Raw genomic sequence first — 25,298 nt, forward strand, 5'->3', positions numbered from 1 at the left:
CGTTATGCCAGGAGCTATACATTGCAGTGATCGAAAGATTCCGTTATAATTTTGATTTTTTTTTCTTAATTCATAAACACAATGAGATGTACTTTTTTTCCCCCAAAAAACGTGGTATTTATTGTACATTTTATTAAGAGGTGATGGCATTCCATGGTGCGAGGAGTGACGACATATGTGACAAGACTTCTATATTTACCTTGACCCAAGTAAAATATAACACGATTTCCTCAGCAAACCGTTTGGAAGTCGGCTGTCAAACTTTAAGCGGCAATATTAAAAAAATACCTGATTAAACAATGCGTAATGACAACCCACTCGGCGTCAATCCGCACTTCGAAACACAACTCGAAATCGAATCAAACTCGAATAATTCATGTAAGTTACGGGTCGTCCTGAAATAAAACTTAACAAGAGCTACGCCCAAAGAAATGTCCTTTTAACTGCACAATCCTTATCATTTCGATGCAAAATATTCACAATTATGATCAAGGATTACCGATGCGGTCAAGCAAACAATTTTTCCGTCAGTCAACCCCTGAAACACAAAGGCGCTTTTATTTAGTATGCCTTAATCCGGGCATTTATGACAGACAAGCGATAATTTACATCACTTGTTTCCGTTTCTAAAATTGATTCACGTCTGACATTTCTTCCGAAGTAGAGGGATTATTGAAAAAAGCGTGCTCAGCAACGCGCCAAAGCTGTTTTAAACCTTGGTTATAAAAGGTTACGATTACTCTGCCGTGCGGCGCTCTAGAGGAATTTGATTGCCTCTAAGCTTCCTCGTTCCGCGGAAGTCTAGGTTAGCGTCGAATAGGAAAACATCAACCTACGTGATTGTATATCGTTCAAGCTCTGTCGTCCATACAAAGCCACGATGGATCAGATCAAAACGAGGATTACTCTGTTGGTTACTATGATGTGGATCATGTCTTTTACGGTCTGTGTGATCGCGACTAGCTCACAAGGTAAACAAATTCCTTAGCCTGTTTTATCAAGAAAGCAGAAATATAAAACCTCTTCATGTTTGTTTGCTTCTCTCGTGCAGTTTCGTTTCTGTAATGTCAAGCTGATTTCCTTCAGTTGAGAATAACTTAACATATCGTTTATCTCTTTCACACACAAACTGGTCAGATGTTCCATTAAAGCTTTAGCAGAATTCTGACACACATGCTGACAAGGAGCCCCTGTCAGCAGCGATTTTAACAAAGCCTTGAAGCGGGAGGCCTTCAAGTCCATTAAAGACGACATTTAAAGGTCAAAACACATTAGACTTCACGGATATTCGTAATTAAAACTCAATGGTTGCCTGATAAGATTTACTTTCATAATTTCCTGCATTTCCTTTATCCAGGACGTTGTAGCTCAGACAATTATATAAAGCGACGAATAATGCATTGACTTGTTTATGTTCCAGAAATGTAGTCATGTATAAAACACAAAGGTTCACAATTACTTATGTCAAACATCTATTCAGCTTTTCTTTACGGATCACACGCTCTGCTTCACTTAATGATGATTAATCTGTTTTCCGGGCTTGAGATTATGAAGCAGACGAGCAGTAATACTTTATTTCCTACTTTCAAACCGTTCTGTATGAGCCTGTTGTTAGCTGCATCGAAATCATTCTAGCACTTAGCGAAATAACCTTAAAATCATCCTTCCAGAAAACTTATTTCCGTAAATTGAGAATTCGTCGGCGTAAAGCTTAAGAACAACTGAATTGATAACACAAGCCATTTAGATTTTAAGTTAGTCGAAAGGAATATTTATTTGCCTCTGACAAAATGATTCAGAGCGATTTGTATGAATTTACACGAACGCAAGTAATTTTTAATTAAGCTTTTGAATAATTCATCGTCGTTCGTCTAGAACCAAAGATTATGAAAGAACCATGTTGACATATATATACGAAAATAGCTAAAAAGAAATTATTTCATTGAGAAGTTATCCCATGCAGTTATGGTTGATCCGCACATTTTGAAAAAACTGCAAGAAAAATGTCAGTCTAGAAACTTGATTCCTGTGGCGTAATTTTTCAACTAATATTAGAGACAGGTCAACGTTCGCCGTGGACCGGAAGTGCTCACTTGAACAACTTCAATTTCATAACTGCGTTACTCCTATCACGAAGTCAAGGCTGGAGAATCTGACTAAAGCGCTTTCTAATGTTGTATGTGACTGTGTATAACTCAGTATATTTTCACTAGTCGCAAATAATGTTTTCTCTTGGTCCTTGAAACCCGTGTGTAAAAGTGGATATCCATAAAGGAAGTCACAAAAATTAAAATTAAAGTGCTCTGTGAGCAAACACGTGAATTGACAGATGACTTATATGATTTTTTGGATTATGTTTAATGTTATCTAGTTTAGGGAATTTGTGGTCGATTGTCATATTTAGAGTACGAGCAGTAGTTCAGTGTTCGCTGATGTAGCAAAGAAACAAAGTAACGTTGGGATAAGAAGGCATTACAATTGAAATGATCATGCTATTACATTTGACAAGGGTGGATGATGTCATGTGTTTTAAACGTATATCATTTCTGTTTCTGGTTCAAAAGAAAAGGTTGGAGGTAAATGAGGGTGAAAAGTGAAATTTACTGTCTTTCGTTGTAAATATTAGAAAATCAAGGCAATACTGTCTTAATGAAAACATTAACGATTCCCTCTTTATCAAATGAGACAAACGGGAACGAGTTTTGAGTGATATAACTTAGCCAAGACTGCCACTGTCATATTTTAGTCACGTGCTAGGCAACGTACTGAATCAATAACAAGATAGAATTTCATTTCAGGCCTATTTATCAATTTTGTGGTGTATAACTTTCGCATTTTAGTACGTAATATTTATTTTGAATCTTCAAATTGTCTTGAAACTTAAAATAAAATTGTTCTTTAAAAATTCACTGAAAATCGGTAGCTAAAATTGTTTGTTTAGGTGTTATTTGATTTTCGTGTTAACTTGTAATTTCGTTAGTCGCCGGCATCTTGTGTTGCTTGACACAGGAAAAACACACGATACGAAGCGTAATGATCGATTTTTTCCTCAATCTCACGCCGTAGCAGAAAAAGCTTTTGAACATCTGTAAACTCCGAGCGCTTCGCAGTAAAGGATATTTTCAATGAATCTTCGGATTACTTTCAAGTTCAAGGATTGTAAATTACAATTTTATGAAAAAGGTTGTACTGTTATTTCAGTGTGAATCCTTGCATGCTGCCAGTTGCTGGCGCCGCTTGTTGAAACTAAAACGAAAAAAAAAACTCTCTGTCACCCCACCACTATTCTTAGCAACAAAGGTCACCATTTCGTTTGTTTTTTGCTCGCCAAAAACTATCAAATGCACTCAAAAGCTTAAAATCGAAAAAAAGTTTACAGGAATCGACCAATCGAGCGAGCGAGCGAGAGAGCGAATGCCATTCCCTACATCGTATCTACAACTCGCTTTTGCGCATGCGCGTAATTCACGAGTTAAAAAGGAAAACAATTCACCCTTTAACTCCCTAGATCTCATTAGTAATTCTCCTACGTGTCTGCCAAATGATTCTCAATAGCTAGTTTAGAGAATCTGGTATCAGCTCAATTGGTAATGCCATAATTGATATTTTTCTTTATTCTCATCACTTGTCTGCATGATATGGTATAGATATAATAAGGAGAAATTCTGTCTTGGTCACTCACGGGAGTTAGAGGGCTATAGACACGTTGAAGTCTGTGTTAGCAAAGACTGGGTGCCCATTTTATAAGGTGACAATGTAGTTCGAGTGAGTCGGACCTCCTCCGTTTGGCCTGTAGCCAACGGGCCTCTGTTTGGTGGAGGAGAGTTGGGAAACCCCAATGAATTAAGTAAGAATTAAGTTGAAGATCAAGTTAACCCTTTAACTCCCATGAGTGACCAAGACAGAATTTCTCCTTACAATATCAATACAATATCAACCAGATTAGTGATGAGAATAAAGAAAAATATCAATTTGGGGATAATCAGTTGATCCAGTACTAAATTCTCTGAACTAACATTATAAGAATTGTTTGGTTGACGGTAAGAAGAATTACAAATTTGATCAAGGAGTTAAAGGGTTAAATGATATTTTAAAATTAAATAGAGCATGAATTTAGAAAACAATTGTTCTTTCATTCATGATGGTACCAGATTATTGCATCAATTTTTACGATTATCATAGTGGAAAATTGGAATGCACATATGTAAACAAGCTATTTCCTCGTGTATTTACATGTAGATCGTAGCTTATGCTGCTTACGCTTTTCTTGCTCAGTTTTTGGCACCCTTTCGCATTGTGTACCGATAAAAATATTTCTCACCCTGTACTTATAACTATCTATTAAAAAGTTAAAGGTTATTTATGATAAAGACTCACAAAAAAGTTTAGATAACATTATCATCTCTTTTATTCCTTACCAGTATCATCATCTTCGCCATCTGCGTCAGCTTCAGCATTGCCACCAACTCCTACAACACCAATAGTATTACTACCGACATCACCTGCAGCGTCAGGATCACCTCAACCATCAGTGTCAGGGTCAACATCACAACTAGCGGCATCAAAACCAATGTCCTCATCCTCAGCCGAAGCATCGAAATCAGCGGCACAAACATCTATAGCATTACTACCGACATCACCAGCAACGTCAGGATCACCTCAACCATCAGGGTCAGCGACAACATCACCCTTAGCGGCATCAACACTACTCACATCATCACCTGAACCATCAGCATTGGCATCAACATCTCCATCACCAACACCATCACCATCACCATCACCATCACCATCACCATCACCATCACCATCACCATCACCATCACCATCACCATCACCATCACCATCACCATCACCATCACCATCACCATCACCATCACCATCACCATCACCAACACCATCACCATCATCAAAGTCGGATTTACCACAATCGCAATCAACGCAACTAGCACCATCATCAACGGGACCACCAGAATCACCATCAGCGTCACTATCGCCAACAATAGTTGCATCAGGGTCATCATCATCAGAACAAGAGTCGCAATCGATATCATCATTAGCATCAAACCAATCAAAAAAACTGACTCCATCACCGCCATCTCCATCACTTCCACAGTCATCATCAGTACTGCAACCGTCATCATCGTCACCACCAGTATCACGAATCCAGTCAACACAATCTTTACCTGTAACATTACCTTCCTCGTCGATAGTATCGACAGGTTCGACAAAACAAAGTGTATCGACGACAACAAAAGCAGTTACAAGCACAGTGTCTACGTCACCGACGTCGCAACCACCTACCACGTCGTCAAAAGGTAACAGTGAATAAGTAGACCATCCATACTTTGATCTGTTGAAAACTATCCACACCTCATGTTTACAGCACGATATTCATGCTATAGATCTGCTGTATAACATACATAGTTCAGTTCTGTGGTACAACATCTACACTTCAGAACTGTTGTATGACATCTACACTTTAGATGTGTGGTATAATCATAGCGCTACCCGCTTCTTTAGTTTATACTAACATCCGTTATCATGTTACGGGACTTGAGGGTCACTCCTGACCATATGACATATGACTTCTGCACATGATTGCAAAGGGGCAATCATGTATCATGGGCTATCTGACACTTTACGTGAAACGTGCTTAAAATAACCCGCAAGAACAGCCATTACTAATCAAATTTGTTTCTTTCATTTGTACTATGACTACAATAGAAGGCGCTAAGAAATTCGATGGAAGAGGCAAAGTGATGGAGCCCTGGGACAACGAATATGCAGATAACAGTTCCGATAAGTACAAAGACCTTAAGAGCAGGCTTGAAACCCATTTAGGAGGAATTCTCGAAAATAAATACGGACAGAATTTACTTGATCTTGAGGTGGAAAACTTCCATGAGGGGAGTATAATTTTCGACTTCACAGTTTTCCTTACATCTACGACGGATGTTAATGCCGATAGCCTGAAGGAGGCAATAGAGAAAGATGAAGGAGGCTCAAACTTCACTATTTCCGTTGAAAGTGTAAAGCAGGTCGCTGGTCCCACACCAACAGTAACGTCGCAATCACCCACTACATCGTCAAAAGGTAAGATAGTGAATAAGCAGACCATCCATACTTCATTTGTAGAAAACCATTCGCACCTCATGTTTGCAGCACGATATTCATACTATAGATCTGATGTATAACATTAACAGTTCAGTTCTGTGGTATAACATCTACATTCAAGGCCTATTTTTTCAAAGACCTGGCAACGCTACCCAACAGATGAACTGCAACCCAACAGATAAATGTTAGCAAAACGTCCTGTGAAATCCACCGGATAGAGATTTATTCGGTGGATAGCGTTATCCACCCTTCGAACATCTGGGGCCAGATTTTTTCGTAGAACATTCACGCTCTAGATCTGTGGTATACCATCCATATTTCAGATCTGTAGTATAACATCCACGCTTCACGATCAGATCTGTAATTTAACATCTATACTTCGGATCTGTAGTATAACGTCTATACTTCAGATCTGGGGTATAGCATCTATCCTTCAGATCTGTGGTATAACATCTATACTTCGGATTTGTGGTATAAGATCTATACTTCAGATTTGTGGTATAACATCTAAACTCCAGATCTGTGGTATAACATCTATATTTCAGATCTGTGGTATAGCATCTATCCTTCAGATCTGTGATATGACATCTAGACTTCAGATCTGTGGTATAACATCTATACTTCAGATCTGTGGTAGAACATCTACACTTTAGATGTGTAGTATAACATCCATGCTTCAGATATGTGGTATAACATTTATATTTAATATCTGTGGTATAACATCAATACTTTAGATCTGTAGAATAATATTTATATTTCAGATCTGTGGGATAATATCCACTCTTCAAATCTGTGGTATAACACCCGCACTTCAGATCTGTGGTAGAACATCCATTCTTCAGATCTGTGGTGTAACATGTACACACCTCATGTTTACAGCACGATATTCATGCTATAGATCTGCTGTATAACATACATAGTTCAGTTCTGTGGTACAACATCTACACTTCAGAACTGTTGTATGACATCTACACTTTAGATGTGTGGTATAATCATAGCGCTATTTGCTGCTTTAGTTTATACTAACATCCGTCATTATGTCACGGGACTTGAGGGTCACTCCTGACCATTTGACAAATGACCTCTGCACATGATTGCTATGGGGTAATCATGTACCATTGGGCATCTGACACTTTACGTGAAACGTGCTTAAAATAACCCGCAAGAACAGCCATTACTAATCAAATTTGTTTCTTTCATTTGTACTATGACTAAAATAGAAGGCGCTAAGAAATTCGATGGAAGAGGCAAAGTGATGGAGCCCTGGGACAACGAATATGCAGATAACAGTTCCGATAAGTACAAAGACCTTAAGAGCAGGCTTGAAACCCATTTAGGAGGAATTCTCGAAAATAAATACGGACAGAATTTACTTGATCTTGAGGTGGAAAACTTCCATGAGGGGAGTATAATTTTCGACTTCACAGTTTTCCTTACATCTACGACGGATGTTAATGCCGATAGCCTGAAGGAGGCAATAGAGAAAGATGAAGGGGACTCAAATTTCACTATATCCATCGAAAGTTTAAAGCAGGTCGCTGGTCCCGCACCAACGACAACGTGTCCGACTGAGCAACCTGAACCGACATGCTCTGTAAAGGCGTGGATTGTGGTTGTGATCATACTTGTTATTATAATTCTGGTTTTGCTTGTTTTATTGCTGTGGTTAATGGTGAGTAACGATTGGTCCTATAAAAGGTTTCTTTCTAGTAAACAGAGTAATAATAGAAGCTGTAAGTAAGATTAGGTTCTTCCGATAACAATGAGTTAAGGATCGTTATTATTGAGGATCGTAATTATAATCATCAATCAAAGAGAAGAAACACCTTCAGAAAGGGGCAATGAACACTAAAACTGGAGAGAGGTCACAATACCAGCTATAAGCGCGAATAATCGCGAGAAGCAAGTCATGTTAGTTTCATTGATCGAGAGGGCAGCGCCAGCATAAAAACAAATCAAAGTATGGATATAGAATCCAACCAATGCCATCACGAATTTCCATTGTCACTCAGTTGAAAATTGCTCCATTCAGATTTAACCAAGGGTCGCAATGATTAGAACACACAGCTGTTATTCAATCACTTATGACCGATTCTCAACACTATTCTTTGGAAAAACTTCAATCTCCCCAGCCTAGGAGTTACAATAAAAAATGACTTACAGTTCTATTTAAGTGGACTCTATGTAATTTCAGTTGAATGCATTTCGAGTCGAAACTAATTTTTTTGTTTTTCCCCACAAAGCATCAAAACAGAAGACTGAAAAATAGTTGGAAGGGGAGAAAGGCGTCAGTTCTGCACAATGATAACGATCCTTTTGCACAGCCTCGTATGTACAGCGTCGATTCCAAAGATATGTACTCGTTATCTGGTATATCGGATGGAAGACGAGCAAAAGGTCATGGCTTGACGGTGGGTTTCTACTTTCACCATTGTCCAGTTGTAGTGACCTTTATTACGGTTTGTGCAGCCTTAACAATTAAGCCTCATTGTTAACTTTTTCTCTAGAAATCCGATTTAAACTTCACTTTCTCTGAGCACCTTGGTCGCTCCATCTTGGCCTTTCTCATCACGTGTTCAGTGAATTTTTATCTACTCTTACGCTATTTTTTGGCCAGTTTCCATGGATTATGAGAGATATTTCCTCGATGCTTTATTGTGGGAAACCAAGGAAGTCTTTACATAAGATAAATGAAAAGACGTATATTACATCGAGAAAATGCAAAAAGAGGTAAAATGTAAATGTATTGGTGATTTTTTCTGATTTTTCTCTTCAGCTTCTCACCCGTTGCCTTGCTTTGTTTTCGTTACACAGACATTTAACGCGGAGAATGAAGGTTATAATGGCCCGGAAAAGGACGATGAGAAAGCAGAGCCACAAAGCGATGAGCCTATGCAAGCCGACCTCAAAAATGATGTTTCCGAAAAGGAAGACAAAGATGAAGAGAATGTCCAGTTTTTACCTGGAATTGGTTTTTATTAGTGAAACAGCTAAGACAAAAATGTTATTGTCTTCTTATCGATTTAACTACAAGGGATAAACAATGAAGAAATGAGTTTTTCATTCATTCTGATCTCAAGCTCAATCATAACCATTAATGTCGAGAACGCCTGTGTGGCTAGTGTAGGAAGCCTATCCTTTTCCTTTTATCCAAGTGGGGGAGACATGAGCTGTGCGAGGGCTTGGGGCGAAAACCAGCTAAAAGATGACGAAAAGGGAGAGGGCTCTTCGCTTTCAATCCACGCCTTCGCGCGGCTGACGTTATTCTCGTTTGGGTGCAATGAAACGGCAAAGCATTTTACGCAGGCCATCCAAGCCCTTCTCTTCCTATATATGTTGTGTAGGGCAGTGAATAACGACAAGAGTAACCAGTATTGTTATATACCTAGACTTTCTCTCAACAAAACGAGCACTGCGATTGGTTGATTCTTGGTTACGTGCCCCTGATCAAATTCAAATGTATCCCGACCGGGATACAATGCGTAGTTGTTGCCCGCATGCCTAATACAAGAGCACATGATTGTTTAAGAGAAAGTCTAAATGTATGACAAAGCTCTTAATGTATGGTCCCACGGGAAACTAGTTAGTTTTGTTTCCCTCAGGACTATACTTTAAGTGTATAATATCAACTGGAGTGTCTGAGAATAATGTCGCCGATAGCATTACACGTGTGTTCAATTAGTTAATTAATCCTCCCCCCCGGCCCCTAAACAGTGACGTGAGTGTGACAGACTAGATAGAAAGAACAGTTACCTATTTTTCGAAATACTGACGCATGTAGCACTGGATTTAGATAACAGTAGAGTTAATAACAGTCGTTCTGTTTTAAAGTAATGAATGTGGCCTTTCGCACGTTTTTTTGTTTTCCATCCAATATGTAATGGTAGTAGGACTGAGTGGAGTCCAAGTCGGTCTGTAATCATACAAATGATAAGAAATCGAACGACCGCGAAGTCTTCTTACCAATTAATCAAAACTATAACAGAATTCTCGAACGTGATTGGTCATCAACAGCCCGATTTGAGCACTAATAGGGGATAGGACACTGTACGCGTCGTGCTTGTAATTGGACAGTTAAAGGGGCAGTTAACACGTCAACCCTGTGTAAGTGGACAGAACGCGTCATGCGCGCCCTGTTGTCCCGAATTCCGCCGAGTTAACTGTTATTGCTTTCTTTTATATGAAAACGCATGACCGATGTCTAGTTTCTTTCTCAAATTTTGTCGTAGTTTTGATTAATTGGTAACAGGACATCGTGTCGTCCAACTCTATCCGTAATTATACGAGCTATTAACAAATCGGACTCCCGCTTGTTAATCGCTTGTGTGATTACAGACCGAATTGGACTCAACTCAGTCCTTTTACCATTATTAATCATAAAAATTACTGTTTGCGAGAAAAGCAGAATAGCCAAGTTATGAAAGAAAGGGAAAATTTGCATTAGAAGACGGACAATGGAGGCCTAAATTGCGATTGGTTGATGTAAACTACAAATGTGATTTTTTGGCTAAAATTACAACTTTTAATGTGATTGGCTTATTGAACTGTCCATATCAAATTGGCAAACGAATTAATGGAATTAAACCAATCACAATCGAGGAAATTGTAGTTTTTTTTGTTATTTGATAAGAGCTTTTTTTTTTTAAAGGTAATTGCTAATAAGAGCTTCTTTTTTTCAAAGATTGTTGATAACGAGAGCCTTTATTTTTCGAAGGTAATTGGTAATTTTCATTTATGGCTCGAGTCTTTCCGTGACTCACACGCCTGGAATATGATAACGTAACTATTTGTTCTAAGTGACACTTATTTATTTACTCTTTTAAGTTCACACTCTATTTTATAAATCGAAGAGACAACTATTTCTTTCCATGGATTAGTTGTCACGTAACCAGCATTAAAATTAACCAGTGAGTTTTCAGTTGTGTGTTTGTTCCCTTAACAGTAATTTGAAAACCCTCGGAGAGTCGATGACCTTTAAATCGACTTTAAATGCCTACTGACTAGGCAATATGTGATACAGTTGTTGAGACTTGAAAACCTCCTTTACAGAAATAAACCTGTTTGTTCTAGAACAAGAGTTGTGCATAAGGCAAAACTTATAACTACCTACGGGCCACGTGTTGTGAGAATTATCGATCATGTTACATTTTATGGCAAAAATAATTCACATATTTTATTTCAGTAATCACAAAAATACGTCGATTTTCGTAATGTTAATTATACGTGTTAAATACCTACAACTACATTACAATTACAAATTCAAATCACTATTGTCTTCCTGAAGAAGCCCCGACAGAGTCAAGAAGAATTCATGGCATGTGTATCAGAATCATTCGATCCCAATGCAGTCCCACTACACAAAATTATCCTCAGTCTTAACATACCATTTCTACGATCTATTATAGAATCAATTTTACAAGAGTCGTACCTAACAAAGGACGTTTAGCCCTGTGATAACAATCAGCAACTTAACGAATCTATCTACCACGAAATCTTAAATAAGTACAAGTCAATTTTAGATTTTAAATTTCAGAAGTTATCTACCCACTATAATTTTTTTGTCTCGGGAAACGTACATTACGTTGTGCGATATATGACCTACAAAGCCCTATATCATGAAACATTCATGAAAAGGCACAACAATTATCCTGCTTGAATTTCATGTGCTTTACATTACTTCAAGCTACACGTGGGGACATTCAGTTAGAGAGCTTGAACGGTTCCATAGCCATCGCCAGCTTGTGAACACCGGATAAGCACTGGGCCCAAGCGGTCTGTGCGGCCGGGAACCTCTTGATAATGAGCCATGACGAAAACAGGAACAAACAGAAGTACATGGACCAACGGATGTTCCGCAATCTGGAAATGAACCAAGGGAAAACTTAAGGTCAATCTAGGCTAAAGTAAAGAGATCTCTGAATTTATATGAAAGAGAAAGGGGGCCGAGGAACATTTTCAAAAGTATGATTCAGAACATCAAGAAAGCTTTCATTTCTTTCACAAAAGCTAGCCACCAACAACCATCCTAAATACGACACAAGCAGCAACGAAAGATGCTAGAACGAACTATTCTATTTCTCCAGAAAAATCAACGACAAACGTGGTCTCCACCGAGTAGCTGGTCGAGGAACGAGAAAACCTCAAACCCAGTACTACACCAAGACATTTACGATATCTCTTCTCTTTATATCCAATCATCAATAAGCATATGCTCCATACTGTTTCTCCATACATTTCCTAAGGTTCTGACAAGAAGAATTAGTTTAACATTTATGAGCTTCCTGAGTTGGTGATCATTTCCTTTATTCTCGTGACCTTCATGTTTGACTCAGGGGTGATATTGTAACGAGAAATTGGATATAAGTCATTCTTAAGGGTCCAAGGGTTAAGCAGAGGGTAGTAAAAGATTCGGTGTGTCTTGTTTTTTTTCACAAAAATTAGTATCACTCTAAAAATTCACTTTACCCTGTATTTTGCGCATTTAGAATCTCTTGACCCTTACCTAACTAAACCAACAGCGACTTCCTCTAATAAATTCAAAGTGAAATATGTTTTCATATACTATTATAAGAGTAAAAAAAACTGATAGCATGTTAAGAGTCTTGCCTGCGAATGCGGCTTTGCGCAACTGGAAGATTGGCCATATCTTCTTTGAGAACAAATTTCTTGAGGCCGAGAATGAAGTGCAAAAAATAGTTGTTCCAATCCAGCTTCTGCACGTCAAAGTTGAATGTCTGAGAACACAGATAGATCAAGGAAAATGTTAAAATAAGCTACACAAAAGTTGCATCTTACAAAAATGCGTGATATAAAAGTGCCAGCTCCAGACAAGGCGATAAGTAAAACTCGCCAACATTCAGAGCACAATAAGCAATAGAAAATATGCAGTCTTCCTGGTCTTTTAAACCCTTTTCTTCCAGGATCTTAATATCACTTCTCTGCACTGTCTGCCATACACTCCTCATGATTTTGGAAATGAGAATTCTGTGATAAATCAAACAATATTCCCTGGTTGACATTTTTTACCACCTGGTCGCTTTTAAATTTGAAAATGTATGGATACTGAATAAAGAAATAACTCTTAAGTAAAAACCTTACGGCTTTACTTTACATAACAGTTTATGTCCCACAAAGTGGCTGAAAACAGTAAATAATTTGTCGTTTCCTCAAACCATGCAATGTTACATGGCTATTTCAGTTCTGTAAATTTGAACTTCATAAGTTACAGCCGAAATTTTGGGTAACGCGAGCCAAATTCCACAAGGAACAAGTTTACTAACCTATCTGTCTTAAGGGCTCATATCTTGGATCAGTCCATGATAGTTGTCCATTGAAAACTACAAATAAAAAACATCAGTTGAAATTCAACAAGCTCCTGTGAAATGCTACAGTTGCTTACACTTCGTTTGCGCTCACGGTGGACAGACCAGCACTTATGAGTTTAAATGTCATTTTGGCGGGAGACGCAGTAAACTCAACTCAAAGCGATCCGACAGAGGCCAAAAACCTCCGCAACTTACTGGGTAGTTCTTCTCTTGATAATCCCTGTAGGAAGTGTTCGGTTTTGTTTTTTACGGCCTAATTCATTGTAAAAGTATTTTTATTTTTGACCATCACTCGTAGGGTAATCATGAATACGTCCTTCCCATACAGGACAGCTCCCAAACTCACCCATCTCAATGAGAATAAGTTCGTGTGTCCACATTACATCGATTGTCATTATCAATCAAAATATAGATTTCAGAAACGTGATGTAAAATATAACTATAATCATTAAGTCCATTCTACCTCCCAGCCTCTGGAAGTGATGCTAGAAGATCAAGCTCTTTGTTGCCCTGTCCAACTTGCCATATAACTTATTCATTCTGTTGAGATCAAAACATATCATAACATTCTCTCAACAAGCTGATCACATAAGAGTAATCTTTTTCCTTCCTTTTTTAACCGGAGAGCCATTGAAACCAGTTTGTTTGGCAAAATTCATCTTTCTTAACCTCTGTACCTTCAGAAATTGTTTATTTCTGGCCTAGAAAGAGATTCATGTACAAAACTGATGAAACAGTAACTCGAAGCTAGTTTTGATTACAGCACCTTTATCTTTGATGAGCCCAAATACAGGTAGAAAAACTTGGGCAAAACCCTCTAACTCACTCACCTTGGTCTTTGCCCAGAACAAAAGGATCCCATGTCAGCGATGAAGGCAGGGATTTTGTGACCAATGTAGCACCAGTAGTAGTGAATCAGTCTGTAAAACAAACGAATGAACAAATTAACCAATTAATTAACAAAACAATCAATCCATCAATCAGTAAGTTAGTTAGTCAACCAATTAGGCTGTCAATCTCCCAAATTTCAATTCATGAATGAATTGCATCATTCTGATGATCTATTCATCGACTAAGTAATCTTTCAGTCTGTCAATGTCCTTCCATTAATGTCATACAACCACTCATCTGTCCAAACAAGACTACAGTGACTAACAAACCATGCAAGACAATATTGATTGCAACAATAATTATACAGTAAATTAATAGCTATTTTCTAAATGATAAATTTTAATGCTGAAACGCTCTCTTTCCTGAAAGAGCAAAAGTTATGTGCTGGCAACCGTTAAAGTGCAAACCACTCCTGCACAAAATTGGACAACCATTCAACAAATAAAAATTTAGCTACCAGTTTTCTCGTCCAAGGAAATATGAATATTGACATACGGCACAACAAGTTTTTCAGTTTCCATGACTACGTTATGCCAGGAGCTATACATTGCAGTGATCGAAAGATTCCGTTATAATTTTGATTTTTTGAGTTTTTTTCTTAATTCATAAACACACTGAGATATGCTTTTTTTTTCCCTAAAAAACGTGGTATTTATTACACATTTCATTAAGAGGCGATGGCATTCCGTAGGGCGAGGATTGACGACATGCGTGACTAGACTCCTTTATTTACCTTGACACAAGTAAAATATAACACGATTTACTCAGCAAACCGTTTGTAAGTCAGCTGTCAAACTTTGAGCGGCAATAATAAAAAAATGAGACATTGCGTAATGACAACCGCTCGGCGTCAATCCGCACTTCGAAACACAACTCGAAATCGAATCAAACTCGAATAATTCATGTAAGTTACGCGTCGTCTTAAAATAAACCTAAGCAAGAGCTGCACCCAAAGAAATGTCCTTTAACTGCACAATCTTTATCATTTCGATGCAAAATATTCATAATTATGATCAAGGATTACCGATGCGGTCAAGTAAACAATTTTTCTGTCAGTCAACCCCTGAAACACAAAGGCGCTGTTACTTAGTATGCCTTAATCCGGGCACTTATATCAGACAAGCGATAATTGAGATAATTTTCCGTTTTGGAATTAATTCACGTCTGATATTTCTTCCGAAGTAGAGGGATTATTGAAAAAAGCGTGCTCAGCAACGCGCCAAAGCTGTTTTAACCTTGGTTACAAAAGGTTACGATTACTCTGCCGTCCGGCTCACTGCGTTGTGCTCTAAGGTAATTTGATTTCATTTCAGATTCCTCGTTCCACGGAAGTCTAGGTTAGCGTTGAAAAGGAGAACTTCAACCTACGTGATTGTATATCGTTCAAGCTCTGTCGTCCATATAAAGCCACGATGGATCAGATCAAAACGAGGATTATTCTGTTGGTTACTATGATGTGGGTCATGTCTTTTACGGTCTGTGTGATCGCGACTAGCTTACAAGGTAAACAAATTCCTTAGCCTGTTGTATCAAGAATGCAGAAATATAAAAACCTTTTCATGTTTGTTTGCTTTCTCTAGTGCAGATGTCAAGCTGATTTGCTTCAGTTAAGAATAACTTAACATGTCGTTTATCTCTTTCACACGCAAACTGGTCAGATGATCCATTAAAGCTTCAGTAGAATTCTGACACATATGCTGACAAGGAGCCCCTGTCAGCAGCAATTTTAACTAAGCCTTGAAGCGGGAGGCCTTCAAGTCCATTAAAGACAACATTTAAAGGTCTTCTTTCCAGACTCTTCCCGGATATTCGTAATCAAAACTCAATGGTTGCGGGATAAGATTTACTTTAATAATTTCAGCCATTTAGATTTTAAGTAAGTCGAAAGGGTATTTATTACCTCTGACAAAATGATTCAGAGCCATTTGGATGAATTTACACGAACGCAAGTAATTTTTTCATGAAGCCTTTAATTAATTCATTGTCGTTCGTCTAGAACCGAAGATCATCAAAGAACCATGTTGACATAAATAAACGAAAATAGCCAAGAGAAATTACTTCTTTGAGAAGTTATCCCATGCAGTTATGGTTGATCCGAACATTTTGAAAAAACTGCAGGAAAAAGTCAGTCTAGAAACTTGATTCCTGTAGTGTGATTTTTTCAACTAACATTGCAGACAGGTCAACGTTCGCCATGGGGTGGAGGTGCTCACTTGAACAACTTAAATTTTCTAAATACATCTTTCCTGTCACTAAGTCGAGGCGGGAGAATCTGACTAAAGCGTTTTCTAATGTTGTTTGTTACCGTATATAACTCAGTATATTTTCATTAGTCGCGAAAATTCTGTCTTGGTCGCTCACGGGAATTAAAGGTTGAAGGACACGATTAGGTCCGTGTTAGCAAAGAGTGGGTGCCTTTATTATAATGTGACGATGTAGTTCGAGTAGGTCGGACCTCCTCCGTTTGGCCTGTAGCCAACGGCCTCTGTTTGGTGGAAGAGAACTGGGAAACCCTAGTGAATTAAATAAGATGTAAATTAAAGATCACGTTGAATGATATTTGAAAATTAAATAGAGCATGAATTTAGAGAGCAATCGCCCTTTCATTCATGATGGTACCAGATTTTTTAATCAGTTTTGACGATTATTATAATGGAAAATTGGATTGGACACTTGTAAACAAGCTATTTACTCGTGTATTTACATGTAGATCGTAGCTTACGCTGCTTACGCTTGTCTTGCTTAGCTTTTGGCGCCTTTCGCGTTGTGTACCAAAAGCATATCTCACTCTGTACTTATAACTATCTGTTAAAAAAGTTAAAGGTTATTTATGATAAAGACTCAACAGAAGTTTAGATAACATTATCATCTCGTTTTTCCTTATCAGCAACATCGTCGTCGCCATCTGCGTCAGCTTCAACATCGCCGCCAACTCTTACAACATCATCAGGGTCACCACAGTCATCACCATCAGCTTTAGGATCACCTAAGCCATCAGAGTCGGTGAAATATTTAAACGTAACAGCACTCTTTCGCATCACTTCGCTAGTGGAATCAACACTATTCTCATCATCACCTGAACATTCAGCATTGGCATCGGCCGAAGCAACGAGATCTGCGGCACAAACATCTATAGCATTACTACCGACATCACCAGTAGCGTCAGGATCGCCTCAACCATCAGGGTCAGCAACAACATTACCGCTAGTTGAATCAACACTTTTCTCATCATCACCTGAACCTTCAGCATTGGCATCAGCCAATGCATCGAAATCAGTGGCACAAACATCTATAGTATTACTACTGACATCACAAGCAGCGTCAGGATCACCTCAACCATCAGGGTCAGCGACAACATCACCGCTAGTGGAATCAACACTATTCTCATCATCACTTGAACCTTCAGCATTGGCATCAGCCAATGCATCGAAATCAGTGGCAAATAAAACATCTATAGCATTACTACCAATGTCCTCATTTTCAGCCGAAGCATCGACATCAGCACCAGCATCACCGTCAGCGGCACAAACATCTATAGCATTACTAACAACATTACCAGCAGTGTCAGGATCACCTCAAGCATCAGGGTCGGTGACAACATTACCGGTAGTGGAATTAACACTATTCTCATCATTACATGAACCTTCAGCATTCGCATCAACATCTCCATCACCAACACCATCATCAAAGTCAGAATCACCACAACCGCCAACTTCACCATCATCAAAGTCAGATTTACCACAATCGCAATCAACGCAACCAGCACCGTCATCCACGGAACCACCAGAATTACCATCAACGTCTCTATTGCGAACACTAGTTGCATTAGGGTCATCATCATCAGAACAAGAGTCACAATCGATATTAGCATTAGCATTAAACCGGTCATCACCACTATCAACCTCATCAGCATCCCAGCCACCATCATCACTGGCTCTAGCATCACCACTCACATCAGTATCAGAATCAACCCAAGTATCGCCGCCACCATCAGCGCCAGTGTCAACAGTGCCATCACCATTGACACCACTGCCACCATCCCTCTCGTCATCATTAATGCCTGTATCACCAGAGCCATCAGATTTTCCGTCACCGTCACCATCGGCAGCACCACCAAAGTCTCCATCACCTTCTCCACTGACTCCATCACCGCAATCCCCATCACTTCCACAGTCACCATCAGCACTGCAACCGCCATCATCGACACCACCAGTATCACCAATCCAGTCAACACAATCTTTAGCTGTAACACAATCTAATGACAATGTGACACAATCTTTAGCTGTAACACAATCTTTACCATCCTCGTCGATAGCATCAACAGGTTCGACAAAACAAACTGTATCGACGACAACAAAAGCAGTTACAAGCACAGTGTCTACGTCATCGACGTCGCAACCACCTACTACATCGTCAATAGGTAAGATAGTAGATAAGTAAACCATCCATACCTCATGATTACAGCACAATATTAATGCTGTAGATCTGCTGTATAACATACATAGTTCAGTTCTGTGGTGCAACATCTACACTTCAGATCTGTGGTATGACATCTGCACTTTAGATGTGTGGTATAATCATAGCGCTACCCGCTTCTTTAGTTTATACTAACATCCGTTATTATGTTACGGGACTTGAGGGTCACTCCTGACCATATGACATATGACTTCTGCACGTGATTGCAAAGGGGCAATCATGTATCATGGGCTACCTGACACTTTACGTGAAACGTGCTTAAAATGACCCGCAGGAACAACCATTACTGATAAAATTTGTTTCTTTCATTGGTATTATGACTACAATAGAAAGCGCTAAGGAATTCGATGGAAAAGGCAAAGTGAATGAACTTTGGGACGACGAATATAAAAATAGCAGTTCCGATAAGTACAAAGACCTCAAGAACAGGCTGGAAACCCATTTAAGAGAAATTCTCGAAAAGAAATACGGACAGAACTTAATCAATCTTGAGGTGGAAAACTTCCAGAAGGGGAGTATAATTTTCGACTTCACAGTTATCCTTACATCTACGACGGATGTTAATGCCGACAGCCTGAAGGAGGCAATAGAGAAAGATGAAGGGGGCTCAAACTTCACTATTTCCGTTGAAAGTGTAAAGCAGGTCGCTGGTCCCACACCAACAGTAACGTCGCAATCACCCACTACATCGTCAAAAGGTAAGATAGTGAATAAGCAGACCATCCATACTTCATTTGTAGAAAACCATTCGCATCTCATGTTTGCAGCACGATATTCATACTATAGATCTGATGTATAACATTAACAGTTCAGTTCTGTGGTATAACATCTACATTCAAGGCCTATTTGTTCAAAGACCTGGCAACGCTAGCCAACAGATGAACTGCAACCCAACAGATAAATGATAGCAAAACGTCCTGTGCAATCCACCGGATAGAGATTTATTCGGTGGATAGCATTATCCACCCTTCGAACATCTGGGGACAGATTTTTTCGTAGAACATCCACGCTTTAGATCTGTGGTATACCATCCATATTTCAGATCTGTAGTATAACATCCACGGTTCAGATCTGTAATTTAACATCTATACTTCGGATCTGTAGTATAACGTCTATACTTCAGATCTGGGGTATAACGTCTATCCTTCAGATCTGTGGCATAACATCTATACTTCAGGGCCCAGTTGTTCAAAGGCCGATTAGCGCTAACCCAGGGTTAAATTTTAATCTGGGTTTCCTTATTCCTTTACTCAAAAGCCTTTTTGGGATAATTTTCAGTGTTTTATTTGAAGTGTCAAATAGTCACACTCTAGACTAAAAGAATTTGACTGAATTTCATTTTACAGCTTTTAGACCTGAAATCAGATTTCACACTAACCCTGGGTTATCTTAACCCAGCTTTGAACAACCCGGCCCAGATCTGTAGTATAAGATCTATACTTCGGATTTGTGGTATAACATCTAAACTCCAGATCTGTGGTATAACATCTATATTTCAGATCTGTGGTATAACATCTATCCTTCAGATCTGTGATATGACATCTAGACTTCAGATCTGTGGTATAACATCTATACTTCAGATCTGTGGTAGAACATCTACACTTTAGATGTGTAGTATAACATCCATGCTTCAGATATTTGGTATTACATTTATATTTAATATCTGTGGTATAACATCAATACTTTAGATCTGTAGTATAATATTTATATTTCAGATCTGTGGGATAATATCCACTCTTCAAATCTGTGGTATAACACCCGCACTTCAGATCTGTGGTAGAACATCCATTCTTCATATCTGTGGTGTAACATGTATATTTCAGATTTGTTGTATTACATCTATACGTCAGATCTGTGGTTTAATCATAGTGGGCCTTCAACGCTTTCCACTGTTGTAGTTTATACTAACATCCTGTATACGTCACGGAACTTTAGGGTCACTCCTAAACATGACTTCTTCACATCATTGCGTAGGGGTAATCATGTCAGTAGCATTCTATCATTGGTTATCTGACACTTTTAGTGAAATGTTCTCGAAATTACCCGTATGTTCAGCCATTACTAATAAAATTTGTTTCCTTCATTTGTACTATGACTACAATAGAAGGCGCTAAGAAATTCGATGGAAGAGACAAAATGGAGGAGCCTAGGGACAACGAATATGCAAATAGCAATTCCCTTAAGTACAAACACCTTAAGAGCAGGTCTGAAACCCATTGAAAAGAAATTCTCGAAAAGAAATATGAACAGAATTTACTTGATCTTGAGGTGAAAAACTTCCGTATGGGAAGTACAATTTTCGACTTCACAGTTTTCCTTACAACTACGAGTGATGTTAATGCCAACACTTTGAAGGAGGTAATAGAGAAAGATGAAGAAGGCTCAAATTTCACGGTATCCGTTGAAAGTGTAAGGTAGGTCGCTGGTCCTACACTAACGACAACTTGTCCGAGTGAGCAATCTGAGGCGACATCCTTTGTAAAGGCGTGGATTGCGGTTGTGATCACACTTGGAATTATAATTCTGGTTTTGCTTGCTTTGCTGCTGTGTTTAATCGTGAGTAACGATTAGTCCTATAAAAGGTTTCTCTCTAGTAAACAGGGTAATAATAGAAGCTTTAAGTAAGATTTGGTGCTTCCCATATCAAGGAGGGGAAGATCGTAATTATAATCGTCAATCAAAGAGAAGAAGCAATTTCAGAAGGGGTCAATGAACACTAAAACTGGAGAGAGGTCACAATACCAGCTATAAGCGCGAATAAACGCGAGAAACAAGTCACGTTAGTTTCATTGATCGAGAAGGCAGCGCGAACATAAAAACAAATCAAAAAATGAATATAGAATCCAACCAATGCCATCACGAATTTCTATTGTCACTCGGTTGAAAATTGCTCCATTCAGATTTAACCAAGGGTCGCAATAGTTAGTATGATTAGAACACACAGCTGTTATTCAATCACTTCTGACCGATTCTAAACACTATTCTTTGGGAAAACTTCAATCTCCCCAGCCTAGGAGTTACAATCAAAAAGGACTTACAGTTCTATATTAGTGGACTCTATGTAATTTCAGTTGAAGCTCATTTCGAGCCGAAACTAATTTTTTGGTATTTCCTCACAAAGCTTCAAAACAGAAGATTAAAAAATAGTTGGAGGGCGAGAAAGGCGTCAATTCTGCACAATGACAACGATCCTTTTGCACAGCCCCGTATGTACAGCATCGATTCCAAAGATATGTACTTGCTATCTGGTTTATCGGATGGAACACGAGCAAAAAGTCATGGCTTAGCGGTGGGTTTTTACTTTCACTATTGTCCAGTTGTAGTGAACTTTATTAGTGTTTGTGCAGGCTTAACAATTAAGCCTCATTGTTAACTTTCCCTCTAGAAATCCGATTTAAACTTCACTTTCTCTGAGCACCTTGGTCGCTCCATCTTTGCCTTTCTCATCACGTGTTTTTTTAATGAATTTTTATTTAATCTTACGATATTTTTTTGGCCGCTTTCCATGGATTATGAGAGATATTTCCTCGATGCTTTATTGTGGGAAACGAAGGAAATCTTTACATAAGGTAGATGAAAAGACGTATATTACATAGAGAAAATGCAGAAAGAGGTAAAATGTAAATGTATTGGCGATTTTTTCTGATTTTTCTCTTCAGCTTCTCACCCGTTGCCTTGCTTTGTTTTCGTTACACAGACAGACATTACAGACATTTGGTGTGGAGAATGATGGTTATAATGGCCCGGAAAACGACGATGAGAAAGCAGAGCCACAAAGCGATGAGCCTTTGTAAGCCGATATGAAAAGTGATGTTTCCGAAAAGGAAGACAAAGATGAAGAGAATGTCCAGTTCTTACTTGGAATTGGTTTTCTTTTTTTGGGGATAAACAATGAAGAAATGAGGTTTTCAGTCATTCTGATCCCAAGCTCAATCATAACCAGTAATGTCGAGAACGCCTGTGTGGCTAGTGTAGGAAGCCTATCCTTTTCCTTTTATCCAAGTGGGGGAGGCATGAGCTGCGCAAGGGCATGGGGTGAAAACCAGCTAAAAGATGACGAAAAGGGAGAGGGCTCTTCGCTTTCAGTCCACGCCCTTGCGCGGCTGACGTTATTCTCGTTTGGGTGCAATGAAACGGCAAAGCATTTTACGCAGTCAAAGCCAAGCCCTTCTCTTCCTATCTATGTTGAGTAGGGCAGTGAATAATGACAAGAGTAACCAATATTGTTATATACCTAGACTTTCTCTCAACAAAGCGAGCACTGTGATTGGTTGATTCTTGGTCACGTGCCCCTGATCAAATTCAAATGTATCCCAACCGGGATACAATGCGTAGTTGTTGCCCGCACGCCTAATACAACAGCAAATGATTGTTTCAGAGAAAGTCTAAATGTATGACAAAGCTCTTAATGTATGGTCCCTCGGGAAACTAGTTAGTTTTGTTTCCCTCAGGACTATACTTTAAGTGTATAATATCAAGTGGAGTGTCTGAGAATAAAGTCGCCGATAGCATTACACGTATGTTCAATTCGTTACATAATCATCCCCCCCCCGCCCCTAAACAGTGACGTAAGTGTAACAGACTTAGATAGAAAGAACAGTTACCTATTTTTCGAAATACTGACGCATGTAGCACTGGATGTAGATAACAGTCTAGTTAATAACGGTCGTTCTGTTTTAAAGTAATGAATGTGGCCTTTCGCACGTTTTTTTATGTTTTCCATCCAATACGTAATGGTAATAGGACTGAGTGGAGTCCAATTCGGTCTGTAATCATACGAATGATAACAAAATCGAAAGACCGCGAAATCTTACCAATTAATCAAAGCTATAACAGAATTCTCGAACGTGATTGGTCATCAACAGCCCGATTTGAGCACCAATAGGACACTGTACGCGTCATGCTTGTAATTGGACAGTTAAAGGGACAGTTAAAACGTTATACCTGTGTAAGTGGACAGAACGCGTTATGCGCGCCCTGTTGTCCTGCATTCCGCCGAGCAAACTGTTGTTGTTGCTTTCTTTTACATGAAACGCATAACCGATGTCTAGTTTCTTTCTCAAATTTTGTCATAGTTTTGATTAATTGGTAACAGGACATCGTGTTGCCCAATTCTATCATACGAGCGATTAACAGATCGGACTCTCGCTTCGCGGTCGTCCGATTTTGTTAATCGCTCGTATGATTACAGACTGAATTGGACTCAACTCAGTCCTATTACCATTATTAATCATAAAAATTATTGTTTGTGAGAAAAGAAGAATAGCCAAGTTATGAAAGAAAGGGAAAATTTGCATTAAAAGACTGAGAATGGGGGCCTAAATTGCGATTGGTTGATTTAAACTACAAATGTGATTTTTTGGCTAAAATTACAACTTTTAATGTGATTGGCTTATTGAACTGTCCGATATCAAACTGGCAAATGAATTAATGGAATTAAACCAATCACAATCGAGGAAATTGTAGTTTTTTTGGTATTTAATAAGAGCTTTTTTTTAAAAGGTAATTGGTAATAAGAGCTTCTTTTTTTCAAAGATTGTTGGTAATGAGAGCCTTTATTTTTCGAAGGTAATTGGTAATTTTCATTTATGGCTCGAGTCTTTAATTCGACTTTAAATGCCTACTGATTAGGCAATATGTGATACAGTTGTTGAGACATGAAAACCTCCTTTACAGAAATAAAACCTGTTTGTTCTAGAACAAGAGTTGTGCATAAGGCAAAACTTATTACTACCTACGGGCAACGTGTTGTGAGAATTATCGATCTCGTTAAATTTTATGACAAAAATAATTCACATATTTTATTTCAGTAATCACAAAAATACGTCGATTTTCGTAATGTTAATTATACGTGCGAAATACCTACAACTACAATACAATTACAAATTCAAATCACTATTATCTTCCTGAAGAAGCCCCGACAGAGTCAAGAAGAATTCATGGCATGTGTACCAGAATCATTCGATCCCAATGCAGTCCCACTACACAAAATTATCCTCAGTCTTAACATACCATTTCTACGATCTATTATAGAATCAATTTTACAAGAGTCGTACCTAACAAAGGACGTTTAGCCCTGTGATAACAATCAGCAACTTAACGAATCTATCTACCACGAAATCTTAAATAAGTACAAGTCAATTTTAGATTTTAAATTTCAGAAGTTATCTAAACACTACAATTTTTTTGTCTCGGGAAACGTACAATACGAGAAGCATTTTTCTCTCAGCTTTCAATTGTGCGATATATGGCCTATAAAGCCCTATATCATGAAACATTCATGAAAAGGCACAACAATTATCCTGCTTTACATTACTTCAAGCTACACGTGGGAACATTCAGTTAGAGAGCTTGAACGGTTCCATAGCCATCGCCAGCTTGTGAACACCGGATAAACACTGGGCCCAAGCGGTCTGTGCGGCCGGGAACCTCTTGATAATGAGCCTTGACGAAAACAGGAACAAACAGAAGTACATGGACCAACGGATGTTC

The 25,298-nt window shown here is 38.6% G+C and overlaps 3 protein-coding genes and 1 long non-coding RNA gene across 6 annotated transcripts; 3 read left to right on the forward strand and 1 right to left on the reverse strand.

Moving 5' to 3' along the window:
- The first annotated feature begins 589 nt into the window (after positions 1 to 589).
- LOC113670412 (uncharacterized) lies at positions 590 to 11,186 on the forward strand. Its single transcript, XM_089185156.1, has 6 exons — positions 590 to 971; positions 4,422 to 5,315; positions 5,725 to 6,093; positions 7,335 to 7,786; positions 8,358 to 8,525; positions 8,929 to 11,186. The coding sequence occupies exons 1-6, from the start codon at positions 881 to 883 to the stop codon at positions 9,094 to 9,096; spliced, it is 2,142 nt and encodes a 713-aa protein (XP_089041282.1). The 5' UTR covers positions 590 to 880; the 3' UTR covers positions 9,097 to 11,186.
- LOC149039030 (uncharacterized) lies at positions 10,901 to 16,032 on the reverse strand. Of its 2 annotated transcripts, none has more exons than XR_016180500.1 (6): positions 15,884 to 16,032; positions 14,270 to 14,359; positions 13,903 to 13,979; positions 13,395 to 13,451; positions 12,721 to 12,848; positions 10,901 to 11,973 (listed from the first exon to the last, which is right to left on the reverse strand). It is a non-coding gene; the product is annotated as an uncharacterized LOC149039030 (long non-coding RNA). The 2 variants fall into 2 exon arrangements; XR_016180499.1 differs by lacking the exon at positions 15,884 to 16,032 and adding an exon at positions 15,699 to 15,822.
- LOC149039031 (uncharacterized) lies at positions 15,483 to 21,150 on the forward strand. Of its 2 annotated transcripts, XM_089185157.1 has the most exons (4): positions 15,483 to 15,833; positions 17,218 to 18,750; positions 19,136 to 19,504; positions 20,911 to 21,150. In XM_089185157.1, the coding sequence occupies exons 1-4, from the start codon at positions 15,743 to 15,745 to the stop codon at positions 21,024 to 21,026; spliced, it is 2,109 nt and encodes a 702-aa protein (XP_089041283.1). In that variant the 5' UTR covers positions 15,483 to 15,742; the 3' UTR covers positions 21,027 to 21,150. The 2 variants fall into 2 exon arrangements, with proteins under 2 accessions (XP_089041283.1, XP_089041284.1); XM_089185158.1 differs by lacking the exon at positions 19,136 to 19,504 and having other exon boundaries at positions 15,701 to 15,833; positions 20,911 to 21,149.
- LOC149039032 (uncharacterized) lies at positions 21,090 to 22,629 on the forward strand. The gene is made up of 4 exons (XM_089184048.1): positions 21,090 to 21,164; positions 21,225 to 21,362; positions 21,928 to 22,095; positions 22,508 to 22,629. The coding sequence occupies exons 1-4, from the start codon at positions 21,090 to 21,092 to the stop codon at positions 22,598 to 22,600; spliced, it is 474 nt and encodes a 157-aa protein (XP_089040174.1). The 3' UTR covers positions 22,601 to 22,629.
- Positions 22,630 to 25,298: the final 2,669 nt, after the last annotated feature.

Source organism: Pocillopora damicornis, chromosome 10 (genome assembly GCF_964200805.1).
Source record: "Pocillopora damicornis chromosome 10, jaPocDami1.2, whole genome shotgun sequence".
Taxonomy (NCBI): domain Eukaryota; kingdom Metazoa; phylum Cnidaria; class Anthozoa; order Scleractinia; family Pocilloporidae; genus Pocillopora; species Pocillopora damicornis.

Bases quoted from the DNA above. Each gene is read 5' to 3' on its own strand.
- LOC113670412 (XM_089185156.1), top strand. From the start codon at position 881: ATGGATCAGATCAAAACGAGGATTACTCTGTTGGTTACTATGATGTGG. The intron at 972-4,421 runs GTAAACAAATTC...ATTCCTTACCAG, and splicing joins GATCGCGACTAGCTCACAAG to TATCATCATCTTCGCCATCT. The intron at 6,094-7,334 runs GTAAGATAGTGA...TGACTAAAATAG, and splicing joins ACCCACTACATCGTCAAAAG to AAGGCGCTAAGAAATTCGAT.
- LOC149039031 (XM_089185157.1), top strand. From the start codon at position 15,743: ATGGATCAGATCAAAACGAGGATTATTCTGTTGGTTACTATGATGTGG. The intron at 18,751-19,135 runs GTAAGATAGTAG...TGACTACAATAG, and splicing joins ACCTACTACATCGTCAATAG to AAAGCGCTAAGGAATTCGAT. The intron at 19,505-20,910 runs GTAAGATAGTGA...TGACTACAATAG, and splicing joins ACCCACTACATCGTCAAAAG to AAGGCGCTAAGAAATTCGAT.
- LOC149039032 (XM_089184048.1), top strand. From the start codon at position 21,090: ATGGGAAGTACAATTTTCGACTTCACAGTTTTCCTTACAACTACGAGT. The intron at 21,165-21,224 runs GTAATAGAGAAA...AGTGTAAGGTAG, and splicing joins ATGCCAACACTTTGAAGGAG to GTCGCTGGTCCTACACTAAC. The intron at 21,363-21,927 runs GTGAGTAACGAT...TTCCTCACAAAG, and splicing joins CTTTGCTGCTGTGTTTAATC to CTTCAAAACAGAAGATTAAA.